The 26824-nt window shown below is 38.1% G+C and overlaps 2 protein-coding genes across 2 annotated transcripts; both read left to right on the top strand.

Moving 5' to 3' along the window:
* Positions 1-19781: 19781 nt before the first annotated feature.
* Positions 19782-20808, top strand: LOC145073822 (LOB domain-containing protein 16-like). The gene is made up of 2 exons (XM_079020309.1): positions 19782-20236; positions 20374-20808. The coding sequence occupies exons 1-2, from the start codon at positions 19949-19951 to the stop codon at positions 20713-20715; spliced, it is 630 nt and encodes a 209-aa protein (XP_078876435.1). The 5' UTR covers positions 19782-19948; the 3' UTR covers positions 20716-20808.
* Positions 20809-24145: 3337 nt separating this feature from the next.
* On the top strand, positions 24146-24856 carry LOC145075335 (uncharacterized). Its single transcript, XM_079021616.1, has one exon. It carries the CDS (start codon positions 24146-24148, stop codon positions 24854-24856), a length of 711 nt encoding a protein of 236 aa, XP_078877742.1.
* The last annotated feature ends 1968 nt before the right edge of the window (positions 24857-26824 follow it).

Below are 26824 nucleotides of genomic sequence, written 5' to 3' on the forward strand. Positions count from 1 at the left end.
TATGATTTTGATACAGTATTTGACATGATGTTTTGAGATACATGATTCTTGATTTTCTTTAGGATGATGGATGATGTTATGGTTATTATAAGTTTAAAAACGAAAATTTTGGATTGTATTCTTGGGATGTTTCAATGGGGCATACCAGTCAGGCCGAAGGCCCAGAGAACAGTCCAGACAGGCTGAAGACCTGATAGAGTGGACCAGACATGCTGAAGGTTCTGAGAGTGATCCTGATAGATTGAAGTCCTGGTGAGGGTGGTCTAGTTGTACTATAGACTCTATATGCATGATGTTTGTTATGATATGGTTATGGTTTGTATGGCATAGGTATTTTGGGGGAACTTATTAAGCTTCAGGCTTATAATTTTGGATTTTGTTTCAGGTACTTCGGATGATCGCAGGAAGGCGAAGGCTTGATCGTGCACCTCATTGCATTTGATGATTTTGATTTCTGGGATACTTTGATATGAAACTATTTTGAAAACAATTTGTAATAAATAATGGTTTTTGAATGCTTGAAAAAGTTAAAATTTTCATGAATTTTATGGATGTTACAAAAACGTATCTATGAACAACCTATCTAATGCAAATTTATTACAAGATAATTCATACCTTTTGTAGTCGTAAAAACCCTCGTAAATCCTTTATTGTTTGATGAGCGCTAAGAGTCCAACGTAGAACTCCTCTTTCATAGTCGTACACAAGGCACTCTGATTAGCAACACCTAACAACAACCAATCCATCGAACACCTTGAATGAGGACTCAAAACGTAGCTATTGGAAATAGTGTCGCCATGTTGTGACATGAAGCCACCACGGCGTGGGAATTGGAATATGGGTGATCACGGGAATGAAGAGAGGCATCCAAATTTCTCTTAGGGTTTTGAGAAAACTCATCATCTAAGTTCGTCTATAGTTCCTTCTACTTATAAGGAATGATATAAAACCCTAAAGGATATTTATCTAGTCACTTAATAATTATCCATATAATTGGTAATTATATGATTGCTTAAATTATCTTATTTTATCCGCTAGAACATTCCAAAACTTTTAAATTTCATTTAATTAATTAATGATTATTAATTAATTAACAAATCAAGTCCTTATAATTTCACATGTAAGTTATTGCTTATTTTTGTCCTTGCGTGTAACCTAAAAGGACCCTACTATTAATAGTAATATTACCAGTTGTTGTAATTGTGTTGTAACGATGGACACCATTCTCCATCAGAGTGTTGTCATGCTTCTCTAATTCTGTGATTCAGGTGAGTCTTCTAACTATGCCATATATGACATTGTATATCCTTTGTATGTTAGGATAATGGTAATGTTAGAGTATGAGTATGCTACTTGACTAGGATAACTCCTTTTTATGTATGTGCAATATGGGACACTTGGTATCATGGTATGCTAGACTGGTAGGGTCTTGATTATGGATCGTATGATACTGTTAGGTGTCATGAGTAGTTAGGACTTAGGGTAATGATAGTATTGATTGATTGTTTATTGAATGATTACCCTATAGACTGTATGTGGTTAAGTTAAATAACCTGAGAACTCTTGGTTTAATGCATGATTGCATTGTTCTTGTTTGATTTATTGCTTTTGGGTGGGGTCATCTGTTCGACTGTCTATCCGATCCCTATCTACATATGACTTTATGTATTGCATGGAAGACCAAGATTTGGCCCCTCACACCTATACATTATACCAATATTTGGCCCTTGGCATTGGAGGGAAAGACCTTGGGAGGATCATGACACATAATGAAAGACCATGGGAGGACCATGGAAACCGCATGAAAAGACCATGGGAGGACCATGACAACCGTAGGAAAGACTATGGGAGGACCGCATCATTTGCATGATATATATTGATATGTATGGTTATTACATATGTTGTCTGCCTGTTGATGGGATAGTTGGTAGACCAACGCTAGTGTCGAGGACTTTGTGTGGATGCATTGTATGTATTATAGAGTATGTGGTATACTAGGAAACTCACTAAGCTATATGCTTATAGTTGTAGATTAAACTTTTTGCAGGTTGTTATTGAGAAGAGCTTGACGGGACTGTACACACACATCGAAGACATTGATTTCTACTATTTTGTAATTTGACTATGATAACATTATGGTTTAAAATAAATGAATGTAACTTAATTATTTTTAAGTTAAAGGTTTTAATGAAGTAAATCTATTCTTAACATGAAAAATCTCTTTGTAATTTTTGGGGCGTTACAAAAGTCAATGCTCGAACATATAAATGTGAGGTACTAGAAAGACCTTGATAAGCTATGATATAAAGTGGCATCACAATGACATGTTACTAAGTAACTTTGTTGAATGAGATAATATATTAGATTTGGATTGCATGACCAAAATGCCTAGAAAATAGTTGAGTTCTACAAGACTAGGGGATGAGGTGATTAGTTGAAGAAAAGGTGGAATGGAGGCATTGAGAACTATATCGACCACATAGAGAAGTATATATTCCATGTCTGAACCAGTCCAATAGATTAACAAAGACGAGTCAGATATGCTCCGAGAGAAACTAATCTGAGTATCAAATTGAGAGGCTTGCTTGAGGCTATATAAAGATCCATGTAAGTGAAAAACATGATTAGTAAAGAGATGATATTAAATTCCTAGATGCTGATAAATGTATAAAGTCTCTGGAAGATGGATGTGACGAAATGAATTCTTCACGTTCAACTAATGAACCAACCACTGATGACAAAGTGCCAAACTGAGAACCATACGCATCATCCCGACTTTATAAGTCTCATCACATTAATTTCTAGGTTGTTGAGTCTTTCCATTGGCTACTAAACGAGCTTTGTACCAATCCAATGATCCATCATCATTTTGTTTCTTCTTAAATAACCAAATGGACCTAACAATGTTAACACTTGTAGGTCTTGAAACAATTTTCCATGTGTAGTTAGTAATAAGATAAGTGTCTTCTTTATTCATTACATTAAACTAGTTAGGGTCCTTTAAAGCATGTAAATTGTTATGAGGTAAAGACTCAATTTGAGAAAAGACATTGGATCAGTTTGGAGATACTGATTTTGCTATGAGTGGTCATAGAGTGAAGATGAGGAATGCAAGAATTTATGGAATAAGGCTGTTGGTCCTGATTAGTGGCCTTGGTATGGTGAGTTTAGGCCGAGGTAACGACAACTGGATATGGGATTATCGGGGAAGGTTTCATCGGAACAAGGGGCTATTGGAGGCGGAGAGGAGGCAATAATGGTGGAAGCGTACGTGGTAGAGGAAACAAGGGCTGTTAAGGAGGAGTTTAGTGTACCCAAAGATGAGTTTAAGAAATTAAGAGGCCTAGGAGATTATATGAGGAAGTGATGGGAAAGGGGATAAAAGTGAGAGAGATGCTAAATTTCTTGGTGTAGAGATCATAACATTGATAACTCTGATGGTTAGAAGGGTATCCGAGAAATACAAATTGAATGAAGTGAGGTTTAAGTTTGTAGATAGTGTTATGTGTGGGTTAAAAAGGCACCCGAATACTCGTAAATGTTTATATGTGTTGAATTAAGTGTCTAAGATCTTAACTAAATTAATATAATCTTGGTGAATAAAATTAATCATTTTTGGGTTGCCCTCAAATAACTAAAAATAAACTAGAAATAATTTTTTAGGCCGGAGTTAAAATGATTTGTTAATATATTATATGATTAATTTATTAATTAAAAATATTTAATAATTAATTTAGAATTAATCAGAATTAGTTAGAAATTAATTTGGGATTAATTAGAATTAATTAGAGGTATAATGATTGAATTGTAATTATTCAATAGTTGAGCAAATGAGAGATTATAGAACCTCCTAAGACGGACAGTTTTAGGCTCTTCCAGAAGGGTTTGGGAAACCTTCTATTGCTGATCAGGAAACTGATTTGAATAGGTTTAAAATATTATTATTTTATTATTCAAATTAGGGTTTCCACCAGTTTTAAATAGGGAGCCTTATTAGCCAAAATTTATACCCTAGGCTTTTGACAAGCATGAAATTTAAAATTTCCTTCTTCTTCCTCTCTCCTAATTAGTTCATAGGGTTTTTAGGGTATTGGGTGTGAACCGTTAGATGTATCCACATTATGGGTGCTTGCTTTCCAAGGAAGGTTGAAGAAAGTTGGTTTCTATATTCGATTATAACAAAGGTATGTAACCCTAACAATGTAATTTTCGATTTTACATAGGTTAGTTTAGCTTTTTCAAAGTATGCTGCTACTATGAGAAAAACCATAGAATTCTAGGTTGCATGTACCTATAAATTATTTATGTGAAATTCTGCTGTACAAATCATGTTTGATTAATTAATATTGTAACCTAGAAAACCCATCAGCATGAGGGTAGTATACCGAAATGTTTGAAGGAAGGAGAATTATTGTTTATGGTAGTGGACTACAATATGTTGAGGAGATGACATGATGTGTGGACAACATCCACCTAAAATATGGATGGAACACGAACATGAAAAAAAAGAGAGCGAATAATGTACTTACTGGTAGTACATAACATTCTTTCAAAATTACCGTTTTGTTGGGAAGGGTGAGGGCATGAAAAGTGGATGATGATACCATTTGAGTCGCAAAGAAGAGAAAACATCAACCTTTTGTTTTAATTGAAACAACCACAAAAATTGAGAAAATTGATTAAGAAAGATAACATAACATTTAAGACCGTTATGAATAAAAATTAGAGATACCTAAGTATCATAATGTATTACTTCAAATGGAAACTCAACAACAGAATTAGAACAACGAAAGGAAAGGCACAAATTTTTACCTGACTAACTAGAAAGCAAATGCTAAAAACACGATTGTTAGGATGATCAAGATGCTAATGACAAGTAGAAGCACCGACTATCTTAAAAGCTTGATGAATCAGGCCTTCGATTGGATGCTTATCTAATCATAACCTCTGGACGCCAGTGACCAAGGAGATAGAAGCCATTCGTAATCCCATGTGGCATCCCAAAAATAGGAGTACGACAATGGTTGTTGTTTCGGAGAATGCGGCGGCTGCTCTACTAGTGTTGTCATTCACCTAAGTTATTGTAACGAAGATGTAACATCCCAAAAATACAGTCTAAAAATTTCGTTTTAAATTAGTAATAAAACCATATCCATCAAACGTCATATAAGAATCATAAAGAATGTATCTCAAAATATCTTAACAGTTGTCAAATATATCAGAGTATAAACATCCCAGGCTGAACAAATGGTGTGTGCACTGCAATTTTCCCGAGCTCATCTTTTGAAAACTGAGTACCTGAAACCAAAACTGAAAACCGTAAGCACGAAGCTTAGTGAGCTCCCCCAAACTACCACATACCATACAATAACATATAAAGCATCTACTGGGCCTTGCCCACTACATCGGACCAAAGTCCGGAAACTAACCAGGGCCTTGCCCTCTGCATCGGACCGAAGTCCGGAAACTGCATCGGACCGGAGTCCGGAACTAACCAGGGCCTTGCCCTCTGCATCGGATCGAAGTCCGGAAACTGCATCAGACCGGAGTCCGGAACTAACCAGGGCCTTGCCTCTGCATCGGACCGAAGTCCGAAACTAACTACATCGGACCGAAGTCCGAAACTGATTGGGACCTTGTCCCTTGCATCGGACCGAAGTCCGGAACTGACTGAACATAACATAGCATAAACATATCAACCAGCATGAATACATATACTGCATACTGCATCGGAACAGAGTCCGGAATACATAACACAAAACATGCTTGAATCACAAAGACATCAAGCACTCTAACTACTGCATCAGACCGAGGTCCGGAACTAACTAAACATAGCATAACATAATCATAGCATATAATATAAACACATATACTGCATACTGCATCGGACCATAGTCCGGGACACATAACTCATACCATGTCTGTATCACAAAGACACCAAGCATACTGAACTACTGCATCGGATTGAAGTCCGGAACTATTGTTAACTAAACGGGCCGGCATTGTGGCCGTAGACCCGTTCCTACTGGAAGGAAACTCACCTCACACTGCTGAAGTCCCGTAGAAAAAATCCCACACCGCTGAAGTCCCGCAGACTCAACCTCTAGCTGCTGGATGACAGATTCCCGAACTGTCAACACCAAGATAACACCCAATTAATAATTGGGTTCTAACACATAACTATAAATACATACTTTGGGTAATTACTATATTACCCTTAGCTTGGCTTACCCAAGCGCATGGCCCAATCCATAGGCCAAAAGTCAACTAGGGATCAAAGCCCAACATACGGCCCAATTTTCCAAATTGGGCCCAAGCCTCTACATGGACTTCCCTTAAGGCCCAATTGTTCACTCCATTCCAACATGTCTCATTCTAAGGGACCAACATCATACAACCATCTAGGCCCAAACTATGGCCCATCTATAGCCCAATTTTCCAAATTGGGCCCAATCCTTCATATGGTCCTTACTCTGAAACCCAACTAATCATTCTAGTCCATTTGCTTGTTCTTGGATGGCCCAACACAAAGCCCAAGTGAAATTAGGGTTTCACATAAAATGATAACTAGGGTTAAGTGTTTCTTACTTAACCCATTAAGGACTTAATCCATTAAGTCCTTTACTCCACTAGATCGATGATATGGAGAAATTGGGCTTACTACACAATCCAATCTCAATAGCCCCAAAATGGGTCCAATAAGTCTAAGGCCCAAATACTCACAATTAGGGTTTTTTCAACCCTAATTAGGGTTTCCACTCAAACATGGCCCAATAGGCCCAAAATTAATCTTTAAGCCCATTAGGTTTTTGGCTAGGTCCATTAGGGTTTTGCTTGCAAGGCACCACCCACTACCACCTCGGGTAGTGGTGGTCCATGGCGGCTCACGGCGGCGGCCAACACCTTACGGTGGTGGTTATTATTATTTTCATTAATAATCAAAGCTAAATACAATTACAAGTTTTACTCCAAAACTAACACACACACAACCACACCATGGTGGCCGGCGGCGATGCTTGGCGGCAGCCACCACCTTACGGTGGTGGCGGTGGCTTTCTTGATCTATCCGGCCAACAACCCAATCATACATCACTGAAATAACTCACATACGCCCTAATTGATTGCAAAACAACCCTAGCCACCCACATGGCAGCACATGGCGATGGCAGCCACCACCTCACGGTGGTGGCGGTGGTTAGTCCTTACAGATCACAAAGTCTCTGGAAGCAGCGAAACCGTGATGATGCAACAAGAATAAGGGAGGTGGCGGCCTAGCCGTCGTCGAAGGGGAGCAGCAGCAGCACACGCAAGGCGGTGGTCACATCTTTCCTTGGCATCTGGGTTGCTCGTGACTAGATGATGGTCGGGCGACTCCGATGATGGCGGCTGATCTCCCACGTCCGATTTTATCCTCAACAACTACAGGAGGCGTGGCGGGGTTCTCCGAATCCAACAACTATGGTGGTGCCGGAGATGGCAGGAATCACGACATCAGCTTGCCGATCTCCAACCGATACGGATTTATTCGACTGGTCACAGTGCTTATTGTCGCTCACAGCGTCGCCGGCAGTGGATTGCGACTTGGTCGGATCTGAAAGGGATGAGGAGAGGGAGATAGCGGCTACTTCACTCTTGGCGGCTGGAACCTTAGGTTTAGGGTTTGACATGGTGAGGGTGGCGGGTTATATCCCCGACCACTTTAAATCTTTCACAAAATTACAACTCTGGTCCCTCCAACTCTAATTTAATTCAAATTAGATCAATATTTTACCTTTTTAACCCATGTCATCTAAAATATTTACAATTCAACTCTACATGTTACCATTTAGGCCCCAAGCCTCCAAAATCTCTTCAAATTAAGTCCCAATAAAATACCAAGTAGTCCCTGCCCGTATGATTATTTACAGAACCAATCTAAAACATACACGTTTAGCCCCCGACTTCCAACATTGTAACAATTAACTCCTCGAGACCAACTCTTATTATAAAATTATTGATTTTAGGGGTACTATCCATTCCTCAACTTTATCTATTTATTCAATTAGTAAACGGGGTGTTACAACTCTCCCCCACTTAAATTAGATTTCGTCCTTGAAATCATTCCTTATCATTCCAAACCACTCTAGTAACCTGGTCACCATCCTGGGCACACCCTAGCCTTTCTAGGGTAACTGTAACCAACCCTCGCGGCGAGATCACATCTATACCGTCTGATATTTGCTGTCTTGAGATGGTCTGATTCCCTGACAGACCACTAATACCAAATTATTATCGATGAAACCAACCTGCTTATATCTCAACTGACTACTCAACTTCTGCTAGCTCGAAAATTCCCACTACAAAACAGGTTCACAAACCTAATTATCCTTGTAGATCACTTATACTTGGCCAATGCTCAGCTATTTCCGCTATGAGTGACTTGTCACTTCCCAATAAACCAGCTATCCTGTCTGTACTTGCAACTTAGGGCACATTTACTAACATTGCCCAAGACCTGTAACTGCCTGAAACAATGAACTGTCTGAACACTGAACTACCTGAACACTGAACTGTCTGAACACTGAACTGCTCGAAACACTGAACTTCCTGAACACTGAACTGCCTGAAACACTGAACTGTCTGAAACTATATGCTGCCACATGGCTGCTTCCCAACATCTACTGAGACCTACCTGGTCTCAATTTTCCGCTAATCATCTGAACTATCAGGTTCCAGCCCAACTGCAGAGCCAAAGGACTCCCTACTTAGCCGCCTCGCACGACTTCTGAACGAAATCCTTTTATGGATCTAGCTGCTACTAGTTATCTCGTCACTGTGGCCCTAACGGCCTTCTGCTCTAACTGATTGGTTCCATGCGTCGAATCCTGACGTCACAAAACCCAAGGCTAAACGCGATTGCTACATCACCAATTGTAGCCTTATGTCATAAATGACCTTAAGCGGTCCACTGCTTCCTTGCTCTCATCTCTATAACAACGCTTCTACAATCTTATCACTGGCTTAACCAGGTCTCATCCATCTGGGAAATTCCAAAATCCAATCCGTTGATTTCCATTTCCTCACTGCTATACCCGAACTGGTGGGTACTACTGATCTTTCTGCGTCCTAATAACACACTCACGCTATCTACCAACCTAGTGAAGGCTGCGGCTACACCCACAAACTCACATCACTCTAGTACTATCTGCTAATCTTGTGAATGCTACGGCTACACCCGCAGACTTACAACACTCTAATACTATCTGGCTTCTAGTGAATGCTACAGCTACACCCGCAGACTTACAACACTCTGATGCTATCTGACTGCTAGTGAATGCTACGGCTACACACGCAGGCTTACAACACTCTAATACTGGATCGAACACGCGCTTGCCCTGCACTCAACCGAACTCGTGTCCTGAATGGAATCCTAAACCTGATTCCCTAAGGCTTGCTAGTAACATCACGAGAACTGTAAGGTCGAACCTTATAATATGATGATGTTTGAAACTGATCCATCAGCATCAGCATCAGCGTCAGCATCAACATCAACATAAAAGTTGTTCAGTATATGTATTGTCTTATATGTAATAGATTTAATATTTATCTTGTTTCCATAGTTATCATATATTAGTTAGCTGGAACATTCCTGATTTGTAGGGATTGTCTATAATAGTTCTATATAATCTTTTGTACGGGTTTGTGAAGGAGCGGTCTTTCACAAAACCCTAATAGCCGCTTTGTGCGAACAATAATCTCTTTGTGACATTATCATTCTAAGTGAAAAGTTTTCTTTGTGAATCTTTATTGTTCTTATTTTCTGTCATTGTTTGATAAGTTGTTTGATCTTTGGGTCGTTCAATTAAACTGATTATGTTAAGAATGTATCTGAGGGGAACGTGCTGAAACAGACCGAGCCACAACAGCCTGTGCACGTGTCTGAGAAACAAAGTAGAAGCTGAAGCTGAGTATGAAGAATATTTGTCCAGAGGTGTTCTCGTATAGCTGTTGTTTTGAACATCATCATATTGGGGGAGATTGTAAGGTCGCACCTTATAATATGATGATGTTTAAAACTGATCCATCAGCATCAGCATCAGCGTCAGCATCAACATCAGATGAACTTGTGCTGTCTTCACATTCATCGAACATCAAGCCCATTCTTTCTTTTATCATCAGATGTCTAGTTTTCTTTAGGTGTTTTCTTCATGACACCATCAGGAGCATTGTTTTTCAGAGGCTGATACATCGGAACATATGGACCATTATTGACAATGTCCAACATGTCTTCATTTACAGATTCTAAAGCATACAAAGCTTTGATTTTCCACATAGCAAAATTATTTTCATCAAATGGAGGAATTTTAGTAGAAGAATGATTTGAAGAGTTTATACAAAGCTTTGATTTTCCACACTGCTCTGATACCAATTGAACGACCCAAAGATCAAACAACTTATCAAACAATGACAGAAAATAAGAACAATAAAGATTCACAAAGAAAACTTTTCACTTAGAATGATAATCTCACAAAGAGATTATTGTTCGCACAAAGCGGTATTAGGGTTTTGTGAAAGACCGCTCCTTCACAAACCCGTACAAAAGATTATATAGAACTATTATAGACAATCCCTACAAATCAGGAATGTTCCAGCTAACTAATATATGATAACTATGGAAACAAGATAAATACTAAATCTATTACATATAAGACAATATATATACTGAACAACTTTTATGCTGATGCTGATGCTGACGTTGATGCTGATGCTGATGGATCAGTTTCAAACATCATCATATTATAAGGTTCGACCTTACAATCTCCCCCAATATGATGATGTTCAAAACAACAGCTATACGAGAATAACCCATCTTCCAATGGGTTAGTGTGTTCTAACTAGTTTCTCAGCACTGCAGGGTCAGGAGCATCTTTGGTACTTAGATAGTGGTTGCTCAAGACATATGACAGGATCCAAGTCTCTCCTGGAAGACTATGTCAAGAAAACTGGTCCTGCAGTAACATACGGAGACAATGGAAAGGGGTTCACTAAAAGATATGTAAATATCAAGTGCAATAACGTGGTTTTTCAAAATGTTTCATATGTAAAGGGTCTTAAACACAATCTTATCTCAATCAGCCAATTGTGTGATGCTGATTGAAAAATTGTTTTACTAATGTTTGTTATTGTCTTAGACACTAATATTTTTTTGTACTGATGATTATGCGCTGATGATGTTTAGCATGCTGAGTACACTGTATGATCTCTTATCTCTTTCTCTTCTACAAATCTTCTAAACTAAAGTTGAATGATTCACTGTATTAAACCATACACTGATAACAACTTGAAACTCTTTGCCGATGGTTAGACAAAACACCAAGTTCTATCACACGCAACTATCCACTCTCACCAATCTTACACTGATTCTGTGATTCGGTGTGACAAAACACATGCTGATGAGAATCTAACAATCTTTGCCGATGGTTAGACCAAAACACCAGTGTCTATCACACGCAACAATCCTCTCTTCACCTTCTTCTCACTCAGTGTCTAATGATTCAGTAAGACGAACCACTCACTGATAAAGACACAACACTCTGTGCCGATGGTTAGATAATTAAACTAGTATCTATCACACGCACCAACCACCTTGCTAACCTTAAACAAGCAAGTTGTACCTTGAATTGACGGTAAACCATCTTTCAACATGAAACCTTCGTAACACTGATCTCAGCGCTTCTTTGATCAGCTTGTTCAACTTCTTCATGCCAATATAAGAGCTGATCATGTTCCATTTCCACGCTGGATTGCTCTTGTTCTGGATAAATTTTTCGCTGAGGCCTATTACTCACACTCTGGAAACCCCATTCCATTCCCACGAATGTCAGTTCGAATGTACCAAGATGATCCTCTAGCCAATGACATCGGCATTTCTGATCGGATGCGAGAGTGGATCGCACATCCTTATACAGTTCCATCATTGAACGCTGACACTGACGAAGGAGCTGATGATATAAAAGACACTAATGCTGACATTCCAGATGATCCTAGTCCAAGAGTTGGTCAATTCTCTCCTCAGCTTTCTCACCATACCATCTCTGTCACTGAAAAACTTCACTCGGTTTATGGGGAACCATCTGTTCATGGGGAACCATCTGCTCATGGGGAGCCATCTGCTCATGGGGAGCCATCTGCTCAGGGGGAGCAACCATCTCAGGGGGAGCACCCTTCTTAGGGGGAGCAGCATCAATCACAAAAGCTTTCAGGTACTCAGTTCATCCAAATCCCATCCTTAGCCTTTAATGAGCTTCTTACACTGACTCGAGACATGAGTCAGCGCCTCCTTCGTATTGAAGCTGATGTTCAACAACTGAAAGGAGTTATTCAGTTAACTCCTACCCCTGGCCCAAATGATGATGATGCTCAAAAAGGGGGAGAAACTGATTCTGTTAAGAATGCATCTGAGGGGAACGTGCTGAAACAGACCGAGCCACAACAGCCTGTGCACGTGTCTGAGAAACAAAGTAGAAGCTGAAGCTGAGTATGAAGAATTTTTGTCCAGAGGTGTTCTCGTATAGCTGTTGTTTTGAACATCATCATATTGGGGGAGATTGTAAGGTCGAACCTTATAATATGATGATGCTTGAAACTGATCCATCAGCATCAGCATCAGCATCAGCATAAAAGTTGTTCAATATATATATATATATATATATATATATATATATATATATATAGTCTTATATGTAATAGATTTAGTATTTATCTTGTTTCCATAGTTATCATATATTAGCTAGCTGGAACATTCCTGATTTGTAGGGATTGTCTATAATAGTTCTATATAATCTTTTGTACGGGTTTGTGAAGGAGCGGTCTTTCACAAAACCCTAATAGCCGCTTTGTGCGAACAATAATCTCTTTGTGAGATTATCATTCTAAGTGAAAAGTTTTCTTTGTGAATCTTTATTGTTCTTATTTTCAGTCATTGTTTGATAAGTTGTTTGATCTTTGGGTCGTTCAAGAACGCGATCTCCTTATTGGCAAGCTTTTCCGAACTTCCATCTCACACCATCCTCAAACCATACAACCGCTTGGGCTATCTTCCTTCCCAATAAGGATGCGAAACTTATCCTAGTCTCAAAACTGCTCCCGCTTCTGAATCCTTGGGCGATTCTCCCCTACTTTGATTTAGCTAGCTCCTTAAAGTTCACTATCTGGAAAGCATTCCCGATCCTTCTTACAGTTCACTGCTCTTGCTAGAACCACGCTTACCCTTTCTAGTGTTTTCAACACCAGCTAATCCAAAAGATCACCCAACTTCAAAAAAAATCTGAATAAATCTCCGGTAATAACCCGCTAGACCTAGGAAGCTCCGAATCTCAATTGGAGACCTCGGAATCTCCCACTTCATCACGGCCTCTAACTTGGCCGGATCGACTAGAATATCCTTCCGATTGACGAGGTACCCAAAGAAATTGCACTCCGCGCAACCAGAATTCACGATTAAAGAACCTTGCGAAAATTCTCTTCCTCCTCCCTTAGGTGTTTCTCGTGCTGCTCCTCAGTCTTGGAATAAACCAAGATGGCATTGTACTTCTCCCAATCCTGCAATCTGGGGAATTGGTCTATCACTATTCGCCAATGCTTCTCGGTATGCAGTTGGCTTATGACATCTCATAAAAATACAATTCAGACACAAACTAAGGATAACTCAGGGTTACACTTTCTCAAACCTCTGGAACGAAAGGCTCCCTTGTGCAGTTTCCTGCAAGTGCTGCACCGAATCTGGTTCTGCTGGTCTCTTGAAAGCTAAACTGAAATCTACGGTCTCCTCCCGAGACCCCTCACTATAAGCAACTGATCTGGTTCCCTCTTAACAATGTGCTCCAAGTCAATATCCCGCTCTCGAGCTCTAGAAGTCATATCATTCAGGGTCATGCACCCCGAGATACTCATGATCTCCCTGCTATCATTCTATAGTATGTCCTGATAACTTTCCTTCTTCATTTCCTCATCTACTGCATACTGTGGTACCATATAAGCTCTTTCCCGAGGCTTGGCAGTGATCTCTGCCACAGTCTCATTCGTCTGGTGAGGATCTAACAACTCTGGCGCCAACTGCTGTGCCTCAATCGCCTGGGCACACTCTACCCAGAATCTGGTCTGGAAGTCATCCCATGACATAACATCAACCACATCATCCCTCAACTCACTACCAACCTCTTCCTATCAATCTCATGCTCTATCCCTCAAGAGACAGGAAGTAAGTAAGATCTTGTCTCCTTTCGAGACAACGTCTGGTACGAAAAGTGTTGGCAACATCTGCCAACCATCTGCCGCTAACAATGGGGTCCCTAACCCCCATGACAATCTGAAGCCTCACAAATTGTGAATTCCCGAAACATCAACGTACGGGTCTCTATCATGACTGCTATCTCAGTGCAGAATGCACTCGACCTCTCATCACAAATCTCCATAATGCCCTCCTTGATCACACTGAGGATCACAGGAGTCTGGTCAGTGATACTGCGCAAAATTCTCAAATGAAATGAACTCTCTCATCTGATCATCAATCTGCTCGGCTCCAGAGTCCGATCCTGATCCCCTGTCGACACCAGAACTACCATCTGGTCTACCACGTAGCGTCACTATACTCGGCAACTTGCCATCACTAACATCACAATACTCATCCAAACTCGAGGGATCTCACACACTACTGCTGAGGGATCTCTCACACCCTCTACTAGTTCCCTGGTTTTGCCTTGGCCCCTCTTGAATCGAGTACGGATCCTCTGCTTTCAGTAGTACGGGCCCATACTACCTTCCACATCTATCCGTACTTTCCTCAAGAGTTACCTCAACTCCACCAAGTCCCCTTTTCTCTACTACTGATCTCTGCTACTCTCATCCTAGGCTTGCCCTAGGGAACCTTTGACTCTACCCAAACAGTCCTCAACTGCTGAAGGCCTCCTTGCAATGCCAATTAGCCACCACTTGAATACCATCACATGCAATGAGGCTCGGATAATCCTTCGAGTAAAAGTCTCGTCCCTACAATGGTTGGACTCAGACAAGAGCTGCGCAATAGGGCCAAATCTAACACTCTGAGATTATTCAACCCTGATCACATGTGATGTGACGTATTCACCTAATGGCTAACTCCCATCACTCAGAGTCCCACAAAGCACAAAGCAAGCAACATTCGGATAAAGGAAACATACTCAGGCAAAACTATTCTCATAACAAGAAACTGTACTAGCATACAATGCTAAGCTCATACTATCAGGCATAACCTACACAGGCTATCCTACTACTGTCTACTCAATACTAGCATGAAATTCTTATCAAGCTGAGACACATAAAGCAGGCACATAAGGCATCCTCCTCGATCCTTAGTCCTATACTGGCATGCTGTCCTACTGAGACTGAAGCTGAAACTAAAACTGAAACTGAAACTGAAACTGAAATTGATACTGATAATCATAACGTAACTTGTATGGGTAATTTGGGAGTACTTACTTGAGCCCGGCTGATTGCATGCACCACACCCTTTTTCTCTTTTCAAGTTATTTACTTTCTAAATATTCTTTCCGCTTTTTCTAAAACTCTTTTCTTTTCTCAAACTCTTTTTTTTTTCTGAATTCTTTTGCTTTACTAAAATTGTTTTCTTTTTCAAAACTCTTTTACAAAACTGTCTTTTCCTTTTGAAAACCTTTATACCAATCCCTTAGTTTGAGTTCAGACACGCCCGAGGGTATGTCCGAATCCCTCAAACCAAGGCTCTGATACCAACTTGTAACATCCCAAAAATACAGTCTGAAAATTTCGTTCTAAATTAGTAATAAAACCATATCCATCAAACGTCATATAAGAATCATAAAGAATGTACCTCAAAATATCTTAACAGCTGTCAAATATATCAGAGTATAAACATCCCAGGCTGAACAAATGGTGTGTGCACTGCAATCTTCCCGAGCTCATCTTTTGAAAACTGAGTACCTGAAACCAAAACTGAAAACCGTAAGCACGAAGCTTAGTGAGCTCCCCCAAACTACCACATACCATACAATAACATATAAAACATCTACTGGGCCTTGCCCACTACATCAGACCGAAGTCCGAAAACTAACCAGGGCCTTGCTCTCTGCATCGGACCGAAGTCCGGAAACTGCATCGGACCGGAGTCCGGAACTAACCAGGGCCTTGCCCTCTGCATCGGATCGAAGTCCGGAAACTGCATCAGACCGGAGTCCGGAACTAACCAGGGCCTTGCCTCTGCATCAGACCGAAGTCCGGAACTAACTACATCGGACCGAAGTCCGGAACTGATTGGGACCTTGTCCCCTGCATCAGACCGAAGTCCTGAACTGACTGAACATAACATAGCATAAACATATCAACCAACATGAATACATATACTGCATATTGTATCGGAACAGAGTCCGGAACACATAACACAAAACATGCTTGAATCACAAAGACATCAAGCACTCTAACTACTGCATCGGACCGAGGTCCGGAACTAACTAAACATAGCATAACATAATCATAGCATATAATATAAACACATATACTGCATACTGCATCGGACCATAGTCCGGGACACATAACTCATACCATGTCTGTATCACAAAGACACCAAGCATACTAAACTACTGCATCAGACTGAAGTCCGGAACTACTGCTAACTAAACGGGCCGGCATTGTGGCCGTAGACCCGTTCCTACTGGAAGGAAACTCACCTCACACTGCTGAAGTCCCGAAGACAAAATCCCACACCGCTGAAGTCCCGCAGACTCAACCTCTAGCTGTTGGATGATAGATTCCCGAACTGTCAACACCAAGATAACACCCAATTAAGAATTGGGTTCTAACACATAACTATAAATACATACTTTGGGTAATTACTACATTACCCCTAGCTTGGCTTACCCAAGCCCATGGCCCTATCCATAGGCCTAAAGTCAACTAGGGATCAAAGCCCAACATATTGCCCAATTTTCCAAATTGGGCCCAAGCCTCTACATGGACTTCCCTTAAGGCCCAATTGTTTAGTCCAGTCCAACATGTCTCATTCTAAGGGCCCAACATCATACAACCATCTAGGCCCAAACTATGGCCCATCTATGGCCCAATTTTCCAAATTGGGCCCAATCCTTCATATGGGCCTTACTCTGAAACCCAACTAATCATTCTAGTCCATTTGCTTGTTCTTGGATGGCCCAACACAAAGCCCAAGTGAAAGTAGGGTTTCACATAAAATGATAACTAGGGTTAAGTGTTTCTTACTTAACCCATTAAGGACTTAATCCATTAAATCCTTTACTCCACTAGATCAATGATATGGAGAAATTGGGCTTACTACACAATCCAATCTCAATAGCCCCAAAAATGGGTCCAATAAGTCTAAGGCCCAAACACTCACAATTAGGGTTTTCTCAACCCTAATTAGGGTTTCCACTCAAACATGGCCCAATAGGCCCAAAATTAATCTTTAAGCCCATTAGGTTTTTGGCTAGGTCCATTAGGGTTTTGCTTGCAGGGCACCACCCACTACCACCTCGGGTAGTGGTGGTCCATGGCGGCTCACGGCGGTGGCTACCACCTTACGGTGGTGGTTATTATTATTTTCATTAATAATCAAAGCTAATTACAATTACAAGTTTTACTCCAAAACTAACACACACACACACACACACTAACTAAGCTAATTACACACACAACCACACCATGGTGGCCGGCGGCGATGCTTGGCGGCAGCCACCACCTTACGGTGGTGGCGGTGGCTTTCTTGATCTATCCGGCCAACAACCCAATCATACATCACTGAAATAACTCACATACGTCCTAATTGATTGCAAAACAACCCTAGCCACCCACATGGCAGCACATGGCGATGGCAGCCACCACCTCACCGTGGTGGCGGTGGTTAGTCCTTACAGATCACAAAGTCTCTGGAAGCAGCGAAACCGTGATGATGCAACAAGAATAAGGGAGGTGGCGGCCTAGCCGTCGTCGAAGGGGAGCAGCAGCAGCACACGCAAGGCAGTGGTCATAGCTTCCGTTGGCATCTGGGTTGCTCGTGACTAGATGATGGTCGGGCGACTCCGATGATGGCGGCTGATCTCCCACGTCCGACTTCATCCTCAACAACTACAGGAGGCGCGACGGGGTTCTCTGAATCCAACAGCTATGGTGGCGCCGGAGATGGAAGAATCACGACATCAGCTCGTCGATCTCCAACCGATACGGATTTATTCGACTGGTCACGGTGCTTATTGTCGCTCACAGCGTCGCCGACAGTGGATTGCGACTTGGTCGGATCTGAAAAGGACGAGGAGAAGGAGATGGCGGCTACTTCACTCTTGGTGGCTGGAACCTTAGGTTTAGGGTTTGACATGGTGAGGGTGGCGGGTTATATCCCCGACCACTTTAAATCTTTCGCAAAATTACAACTCTGGTCCCTCCAACTCTAATTTAATTAGAATTAGATCAATATTTTACCTTTTTAACCCATTTCCTCTAAAATATTTACAATTCAACTCTATATGTTACCATTTAGGCCTCAAGCCTCCAAAATCTCTTCAAATTAAGTCCCAATAAAATACCAAGTAGTCCCTGCCCATATGATTATTTACAGAACCAATCTAAAACATACACGTTTAGCCCCCGACTTCCAACATTGTAACAATTAACTCCTCGAGACCAACTCTTATTATAAAATTATTTATTTTAGGGCTACTATCCATTCCTCAACTTTATCTATTTATTCAATTAGTAAACGAGGTGTTACAGAAGACCACTTCGTCTGCCTCATCCTCCCTTAAACATTGCTTTCCAGCTTCCACTACCATGATTTGGGGCTCAATTTAGAATTCAAGAATGTATAATTAGCCGTGTAAAAAAATAATATAAGAAATTCATGCATAAAGTCTATAACAAACCCCATGGGGTAAAAATAATATTATCGCAAAATCTCTCAAATATTATAAGGGTTAATCTAAAAAAAACTTTATATATATATATATATATATATATATATATATATATATATATATATATAATTTCCGAATTAAACCTTAATTTTTTTTTTGACATAAAAAGATCTTATATTTTTTTCATTTTATATATATATATATATATATATATATATATATATATATATATATAATTTCCGAATTAAACCTTAATTTTTTTTTGACATAAAAAGATCTTATATTTTTTCATTTTTTCCATAAAAACCATCAATTTTGTATTTATTTTTTTTTCTGAAAAAAACTTCAATCTTCAAAATTCTTTCAAATAAACTTTAAATTTTGTAGTTTTTTTTCGAAAAACCCTTTATATTTTTTATTTTTTTTATAAAAAAATGACTAAAAGGGCCAATTCAATGAAAATGAAAAAGTATAAGATTTTTTTTTCAGGCAAAATAAAATTGAATGTTTAATCCGGAAGTAACATAAAATATAAAGTTTTTTTTTTTTTTTTTTTTTTTTTTTTTTTTTTTTTTTTTTTTTGACATGTTCATTAGTTAGAATACTAAGATTGGCCTAAAGTAATTGAAACTAAATATCTATAATATACCGAGTTATTGATGAAAACCCTGAGAGACCCTCTAACTTTACTTAGGTATATATATAAATTTATGATTTGTTTGAAGTTTAAACTATTTGTGTTCCATGAGTAGACCAAATAGGATATTTGTTCCTTGTTTGTTTATTCGAGTAAATTTTGTAAAAACTAATATATATGAAGTCTATTTTTAGGATGTTGATACTATATAGTACTCCATCAAATAATCGATCCCAAAATTGCATAAGCATTTAGTGAGTGTCACTTTATAACCCTACAGGCACACCTTCTTTGTCTCCCTTCCCCTACCTTAAAACCCCTTCAGACCCGCTTTATTTTCACTATTTCTGTGTTCACTTATCTTCCCATTAGACCTGCAGCTCTATCTTTCAGTTTCATTATGGCAACTGCTGCTGGCACTGGCTCCCCTTGTGGTGCATGCAAATTTCTAAGACGAAAGTGTGCCGCAGACTGCATCTTTGCACCCTATTTCTGTTCTGAACAAGGTCCAGCTAGGTTCGCTGCCATTCATAAAGTGTTTGGTGCAAGCAATGTTTCCAAATTACTGCTTCATGTGCCTGCTGCTGATCGCTGCGAGGCGGTGGTCACCATTGCATACGAAGCTCAAGCTAGGATCAAAGATCCAGTTTATGGTTGTGTTGCGCATATCTTTGCGTTGCAGCAACAGGTATATATATATATATATATATATATATATATATATATATATATATATATGCACATATATGTATTTGATTGATCATTGAGGTCGTTTTATTCGATGGGTTCTCTTCTCATTTAATTAATTTGATAATTGAATGGTAGGTCGCTTGCTTACAAACACAGCTGATGCAAATGAAGGCTCAAATGGCCCAAGGTTTCTTCGATTCAAGAAACATAGAGACTCAATGGCCCGCAGGAACCGCTACGTATCAGAATTATCCAAATTTCGCGAGTATTATGAATGGAAACATTTCGCTTTCGCCCGAGAGTTCACTTGAATCCATTGATCACAACAGTGAAGGAATGGGGATGCAAGAGAGACAAGGTAGAGAGGATCACTACCATGATATATCTTTTCAACAAATTTACAATAACAAAAAGAGACCTTTCCCAAGTGATTTGGGTGAGCTTCAAGAGCTTGCTGTTAGAATGATGAGGAACTGATTTAGTTTCTATTGACCCTAGAGTGCCAGTTTGTGCTTCTTATGATCACCATGTTAATTCATATTATCATAAAATATTATCTTTTGCAGTTTATGCCTTTACCACTACGTACTATTGTGTATATAGGTTTACGTCCGAGCTTGATCATTAGCCATCAAGATGTGCCAAAAAAGCTTGTTACCATGCTATAAAGCCTAGATCATTACTCATTAGGCAGTCTTTCCCCCTTAATTTTCCTTCACTTAATCTCTCTCTCTCTCTCTCTCTCTGTATATATATATATATATATATATATATATATATATATATATATATATATATATATATATATATATATACATACACCGGAGCCAGGGAAGATTTTGATAACGAGAACAATAATAGCGACACATACCCTTTGTTGACATTTTAGAATGGAAACCCTTGTTTTTTGGGTCATCTTGAAATTTTATCATCTACAAAGCTAGATGGTACGTCAGGATGAATAAAATATGGACATAGTTTTTTGTATTTTATCTAAGATAAGTCGTATGGATAATTGGAGTTTGAACCCTCTTGTATCTTCCCCAGGATTTAATTACTCATTCCCTATGCATACTATAAGAATAATTTAATTTTAAAACGCGTCAATAATATTGCATAGAATATTAATTAAGTATATCTAATTACTATTATAGTTAAAGAATATCGATCGATATTAGTATGGATCATTGAAGGTGGCCGATCAAAAGTACTATTCCCCTCATTTATTTGTTATGAGTTTGATTTCTGTCTACTGTCACATTGTTTTATTTTAGTAAGTTAATTTTTGTCCAATCATTTTCGTAAAACTACATCTCTGCTCAATCATATTTAATTCATAGCAGGAGTTTGAAAAGTCAACCACATGACATGATTATCAATCAATCATACCCCATTTGAAGAACAAACACCGCCTTCATCCAACCGTGTGACTGAAAACCTTAATTGTATATATATTCAAATTGTGCACGATGGTATGATTACATGAGTCATATGTCCCAATCCCTCTTATTCTATAGATATAGAAACATATATGGACCCATTTTTTAGTATTTAAGCTGTTGATTAGACGGCTCACCTAATATAAGTAGCTAATTCACTTTAATACAATAATAAACTCTGCTTTGTACTCAAATGCGTCGACAAAATGTCCATCTGATTGATTACATAAGGAGTTTATTAGCTTTCACAAGTTCCATTATATAATCCCATTGTGCAAATTTATTAAATATTTCATATTTGGCTCGAAACCTTTTAGATGATCATTCTGAATAGTCAAAAGGTTACTATTATTTTCATAATTAAAAACTAATTTATTGCATTTTAGAAAACAATAAATATATTTGTAATTTGTAAAGATATTATCAGGAATATAATTTTGCAACAGCGGAGCTAACAAAATCCTATTTTAATTTTTTTACTATTAAAACATTATATATTTATTTTTCCTTTTTAAGGCAATGCATATAAGAAAACACCTATCCAATTGTTACACTGTTAACAGTGTACATAATTTAATAGAAAAAAGCGGTAAGACGCTATGCTAATTAAATACTACATAAATAAAATGTCATTCCTATTTCTTGCCTCAGTTTAACCCTGATAACTATGATTTACGGTTAAAATATAAATATCAAAGCAAACAAAGTTTTATTGAAGAAAACAAATAAAGTATCATATTAAAAATATAATTTATTAAGTTGTATGCTTTTATTTGTAGTGCCTTTCAAAAGCTTAGTGCACTAATGTTTCTTTCTTCAACACAACTAAGGAATTTGAAATCCAAGACTTTGATCTTGACCACATAATTAAATTTTATACATTAGTTTATAGTTTAAACGAGGAGATATTACATTTAATTTCTAGCCATAAGATTTCAAAAAGGAAACTTAAATATTTTAATAAACTCAAAGTAAGAAAAAGGATTCAAAGGCCCATAAAAAACAATCTTTATGTACTTCGAGCCCATGACCCAAAGATGTTTATTTATTCAAAATTTTGTCAAAAAAACTAAACAAATTATATTTGAAGAACCCATCAATTTCCAGTTAAAATAATATACACTCTGAATTATCATTATTAATTTATGAAAAGGCCGATTTATGCTTGATATTATCTTTAAATGTCAAAAGAGTAAGTAAAAGAATTAACTAGAAAAAACAAATAAAATAAGTTAAACCAGACAAAAGTTTCCTTCATATTTTTTTATGAGAAATTAAATTGATTTCTACTTTTTATGCCTACAAATGTTCTTACCCAATAAGATTATGATAAGTGTTATCATTTCATATTTTTTAACTAACTCATTAAGACTATATTAGGAATATATTAAATTGAATGGTGATTTGTCATAATTTTAATGAGTAGAAATAATTGTAAGCATAAAAGGTAGGAGGTAATTTAATTTCTCAATTTTTATTTGACAGAACTTCTTATTTGATTAGGATAAACTGACTAACAGGGTATCGTATTTTTAGACAATCCGGTCCGGTTCGGATTCGGTACAAAAAATATTGGAACCAATATAATTAGACTCATATAGGTCACTATATGGATTTATGTTGTCCAAATAGTTCTTAAAAAAACATATACTTTCGATGTAGAGATGAGTCGCGACCTTTGTTTTGATATAATAGTTTGGTTACATGTATCGCAAAATGAAAATAATCTATATTTACTCACCTTTCCACTAGGTAGCAATCAAGATTCAAATCGTCTTTCCTTGCAATCCAATCATGCTTTATACATATTCAATATTAAAATTAAACTTTGTCGTCATTTAGGTCCCGTTTACGTTTCGTATCATCATTATTTAGGTTTCATTACCTACAAAAACAATTTTTTACAGTTCGTTAATTTACACATGAGATTATTTTTCATATATAAGCTAACATACATTCAAATATGGTATTATATTAGTGGAATTTACATTGGTGAAGTGCTAAAAAATAACATGATGACACTTGTCATTACAGTTCCATGAATCCTATAAGTGTACGTTGTTTAACGATTTGGAACTTTATAAGGATTCATAAAAGCTGTGCTTTTCTAAGCGCTTTAACATGTTTCCTTCTAAGGCCGTATGGTATACTAACCACGAGGCACTTCGTGGTTGAGGTGTCCACGAACCACGGACGTGCACACCGTCCCGGTGGTTCGTGGTAGGTCGTGCTCGTGGTGAGTCGTGCTCGGGACTACGGATTCAAACGATGCATTTCATTGGTTGTTTGGTTTTTGGCCGTTGAACGGCTATTTTGGCCGTTGAACGGCTATTTTGGCCGTTTTTTTTTCAAACTCAATTATAAATAAACTTCTATTACCAAAACACATACACATACATACACATTCTATTACACCCCATTCTATTCTCTAAACCACAAAATACATACACATGGATCCCACAATACATATGGAATTTTTAAAAAGTTTTGACTCGGATGACGACGTAGAATTCGTCGAGGCATTCTTCAATGTTGTGCAACACGTTCACGCCGAAGAAAGTTCGAATGCAGCGCGTACAAGGGCGGTCGTCAATCGTGATCGCCAAGCCGCACACGACTTATTGGTACGTGATTACTTTGCCGATAATTGTCTTTATAATGACGGCTCGTTCGAACGTCGTTTCCGTCTGAATAAGGCTATATTTTTACGTATTAGTAATGCTTTAGAATTTCGTTATGATTTTTTCAAACAAAAACCCGACGCTAGAGGAAGAATGAGTTTTAGTAGTATACAAAAATGTGCGGCTGCTCTTAGGTATTTGGGATACGGTGTAGCATTTGATGCATCTGACGAATACTTGAAGGTATCCGAGAGGACCGCAGTTGAATGTGTAGATTGGTTTTCTGCATGTGTTTATGAGGTTCTTCACGAAGAATATTTGCGTAAACCTACTCAACGTGATATTGAGAGATTATATTCGGCTCATGAAGAGAGGCATGGATTTCCTGGTATGCTTGGCAGTCTAGATTGTACGCATGTGGCTTGGGAAAAATGTCCAACTGCATGGCGTGGTCAGTTCACTCGAGGAGATATAGGTGAACCAACTATCATCCTAGAAGCTGTTGCATCTCAAGATTTGTGGATATGGCATGCCTTTTTTTGGAGTAGCGGGGTCTAACAACGACCTTAATGTTCTTGGTCAGTCTCCACTTTTCAATGATATTTGGACCGGCAAAGCACCTGATATGACGTTCACGGTAAACGGGCACACTTACAAATATGGTTACTACCTTGGTGATGGGATATACCCGGATTATTCTACATTGATGAAGGCATACTCGGTTCCTCGAAGTGAAAAAACAAAATTTTTTACAAAAAAACAGAAATCGGCGAGAAAGGATATCGAGAGGGCATTTGGAGTCCTTAAGCAAACATGACATGTAGTGAAATATGCTACACGACTCTGGGATAAAGAAAGAATTAAACGAATGGTCCTAGCATGTATTATAATGCATAAAATGATTATTGAAGATGAAGGTCGAGCGATTTGCACGTATGATCCGAATGACGTTGTCGTTCCAATTGAGGAGTTCGTACCCGGAACGAATGCTTTTTTGGAGCGAGTTGTTGAAATTCATAACAGTGAAACGTGTTTCAATCTTTGAGAAGATGTCGCGGAACATTTGTACCAACATAGCATAAACAACGATTAAGATTTTTATATGTACATTTGTTCGTTTTCTTATTAATGTAATGTTTGTTTTCTAGATTAACTAAGTAATGTAGTTTAAAGTTGTTATTTTATTTTTATAATTAATGAAAAAATAGTTTTAAAAAAATGAATGCTTTTTAATTATAAAAAATGTAATTTTATTTTAATTTTTGAATTAAAAAAAGTAATTTTATTGTATTTTTGAATTAAAAAAAATAAAAATAATGATGTGGAGTGGTGTGTTAGTGGTAGGTATCCCATGTTAGTGGTAGTGGAATGTGGTGCTGATGTGGCACCCACCACATATGTGGTATGTGGTTGGTATAACGGATGGTCTAAACTACATTTTAGACCCTTCAAAGGTATTAACAACTTTTTCGAAAAACGTTATCACTTCTTAAGAACTAATAATATCCCCTACGTTAACCAACTCTATTAAATATTGCATATATTGGCTAGTAAACTCCACGCCTTCATTTGTTTTACAAAAACATTATACTTCAAGTTGAGTATTATAAACTACAAATGAGGGACAGATACATGAATATATAGCAGTAGGTGCACTCTAAAAAAAATTCCAATCAAATATAACAACATAAAAAATTAAGAATGCATTAAATATAACAAATTAGTGTAGACAAACTTCGTAAAGGAAAAATTGGTCATTGTATGGGCAGGTTTTTGGTCTCAGGTTCTTGGTCTCGTGGAGTTTGTTTCGGTTTTGGTTGTTGTACAAAGTTTGGAAGACATTATTACCAAAATTTCATTCCCTTTATTGGTAAGGAAGTTTTCATCGGTTTTAAAAAATTGAAATAAATTGTTACCTAATCCCTACAAAATGACAAATCATCCACCGAAAAAGAAGCCTTCCTCCCTTGAGTTGAAAAAGTGAAGAACAATGTTATGTTATATTCGAATTGGTCAACTCTATAGTGACAACATGGCGTCATTATAGGCCAGTTATACTAATGATAGATGTCATCAATGTAGGTCTCGTTTTTGTAGCCTTGTAGGTGCAATTTCTTATAGCGAGATATTATAAACACTTGCCTCCATGGAATCAGTCGCCACTCTAATTTAATTACCCCCCCCCCCCCCCCACACACACACACAACAATACCACCTATAACAAAGTGTTGCTTGCCCAAGATACTATAAAAGCTATGAATGCAAAATAATTCGACATACTCCATTGTTTAAGCAAAATATAATATACAAAATGTAATATGTATGTAATAAATGTTATGTGATATCCCCAAACTCACGGGCATTTTAAAATTTTTATTTATACTTATTTGAAAATCAAATATCATTTTTAAAGAATAATATTGCGGAATTTGTTCCCAGAAAAACATAATAAATATATTATCAAAACATTTTCGAAGAAATATATTTTGTTTATATTAAAACTTTGGGATGTTATTGTTAATAAAG

This window comes from Lactuca serriola, chromosome 9, assembly GCF_051521515.1.
Source record: "Lactuca serriola cultivar US96UC23 chromosome 9, Lser_US96UC23_V15, whole genome shotgun sequence".
NCBI lineage: Eukaryota > Viridiplantae > Streptophyta > Magnoliopsida > Asterales > Asteraceae > Lactuca > Lactuca serriola.

Excerpts from the sequence above, each read along its gene's own strand:
- LOC145075335 (XM_079021616.1), top strand. The coding sequence starts at position 24,146 with ATGGAATTTTTAAAAAGTTTTGACTCGGATGACGACGTAGAATTCGTC.
- LOC145073822 (XM_079020309.1), top strand. The coding sequence starts at position 19,949 with ATGGCAACTGCTGCTGGCACTGGCTCCCCTTGTGGTGCATGCAAATTT. Across the intron at positions 20,237-20,373 it reads TCTTTGCGTTGCAGCAACAG|GTCGCTTGCTTACAAACACA; the intron begins GTATATATATAT and ends ATTGAATGGTAG.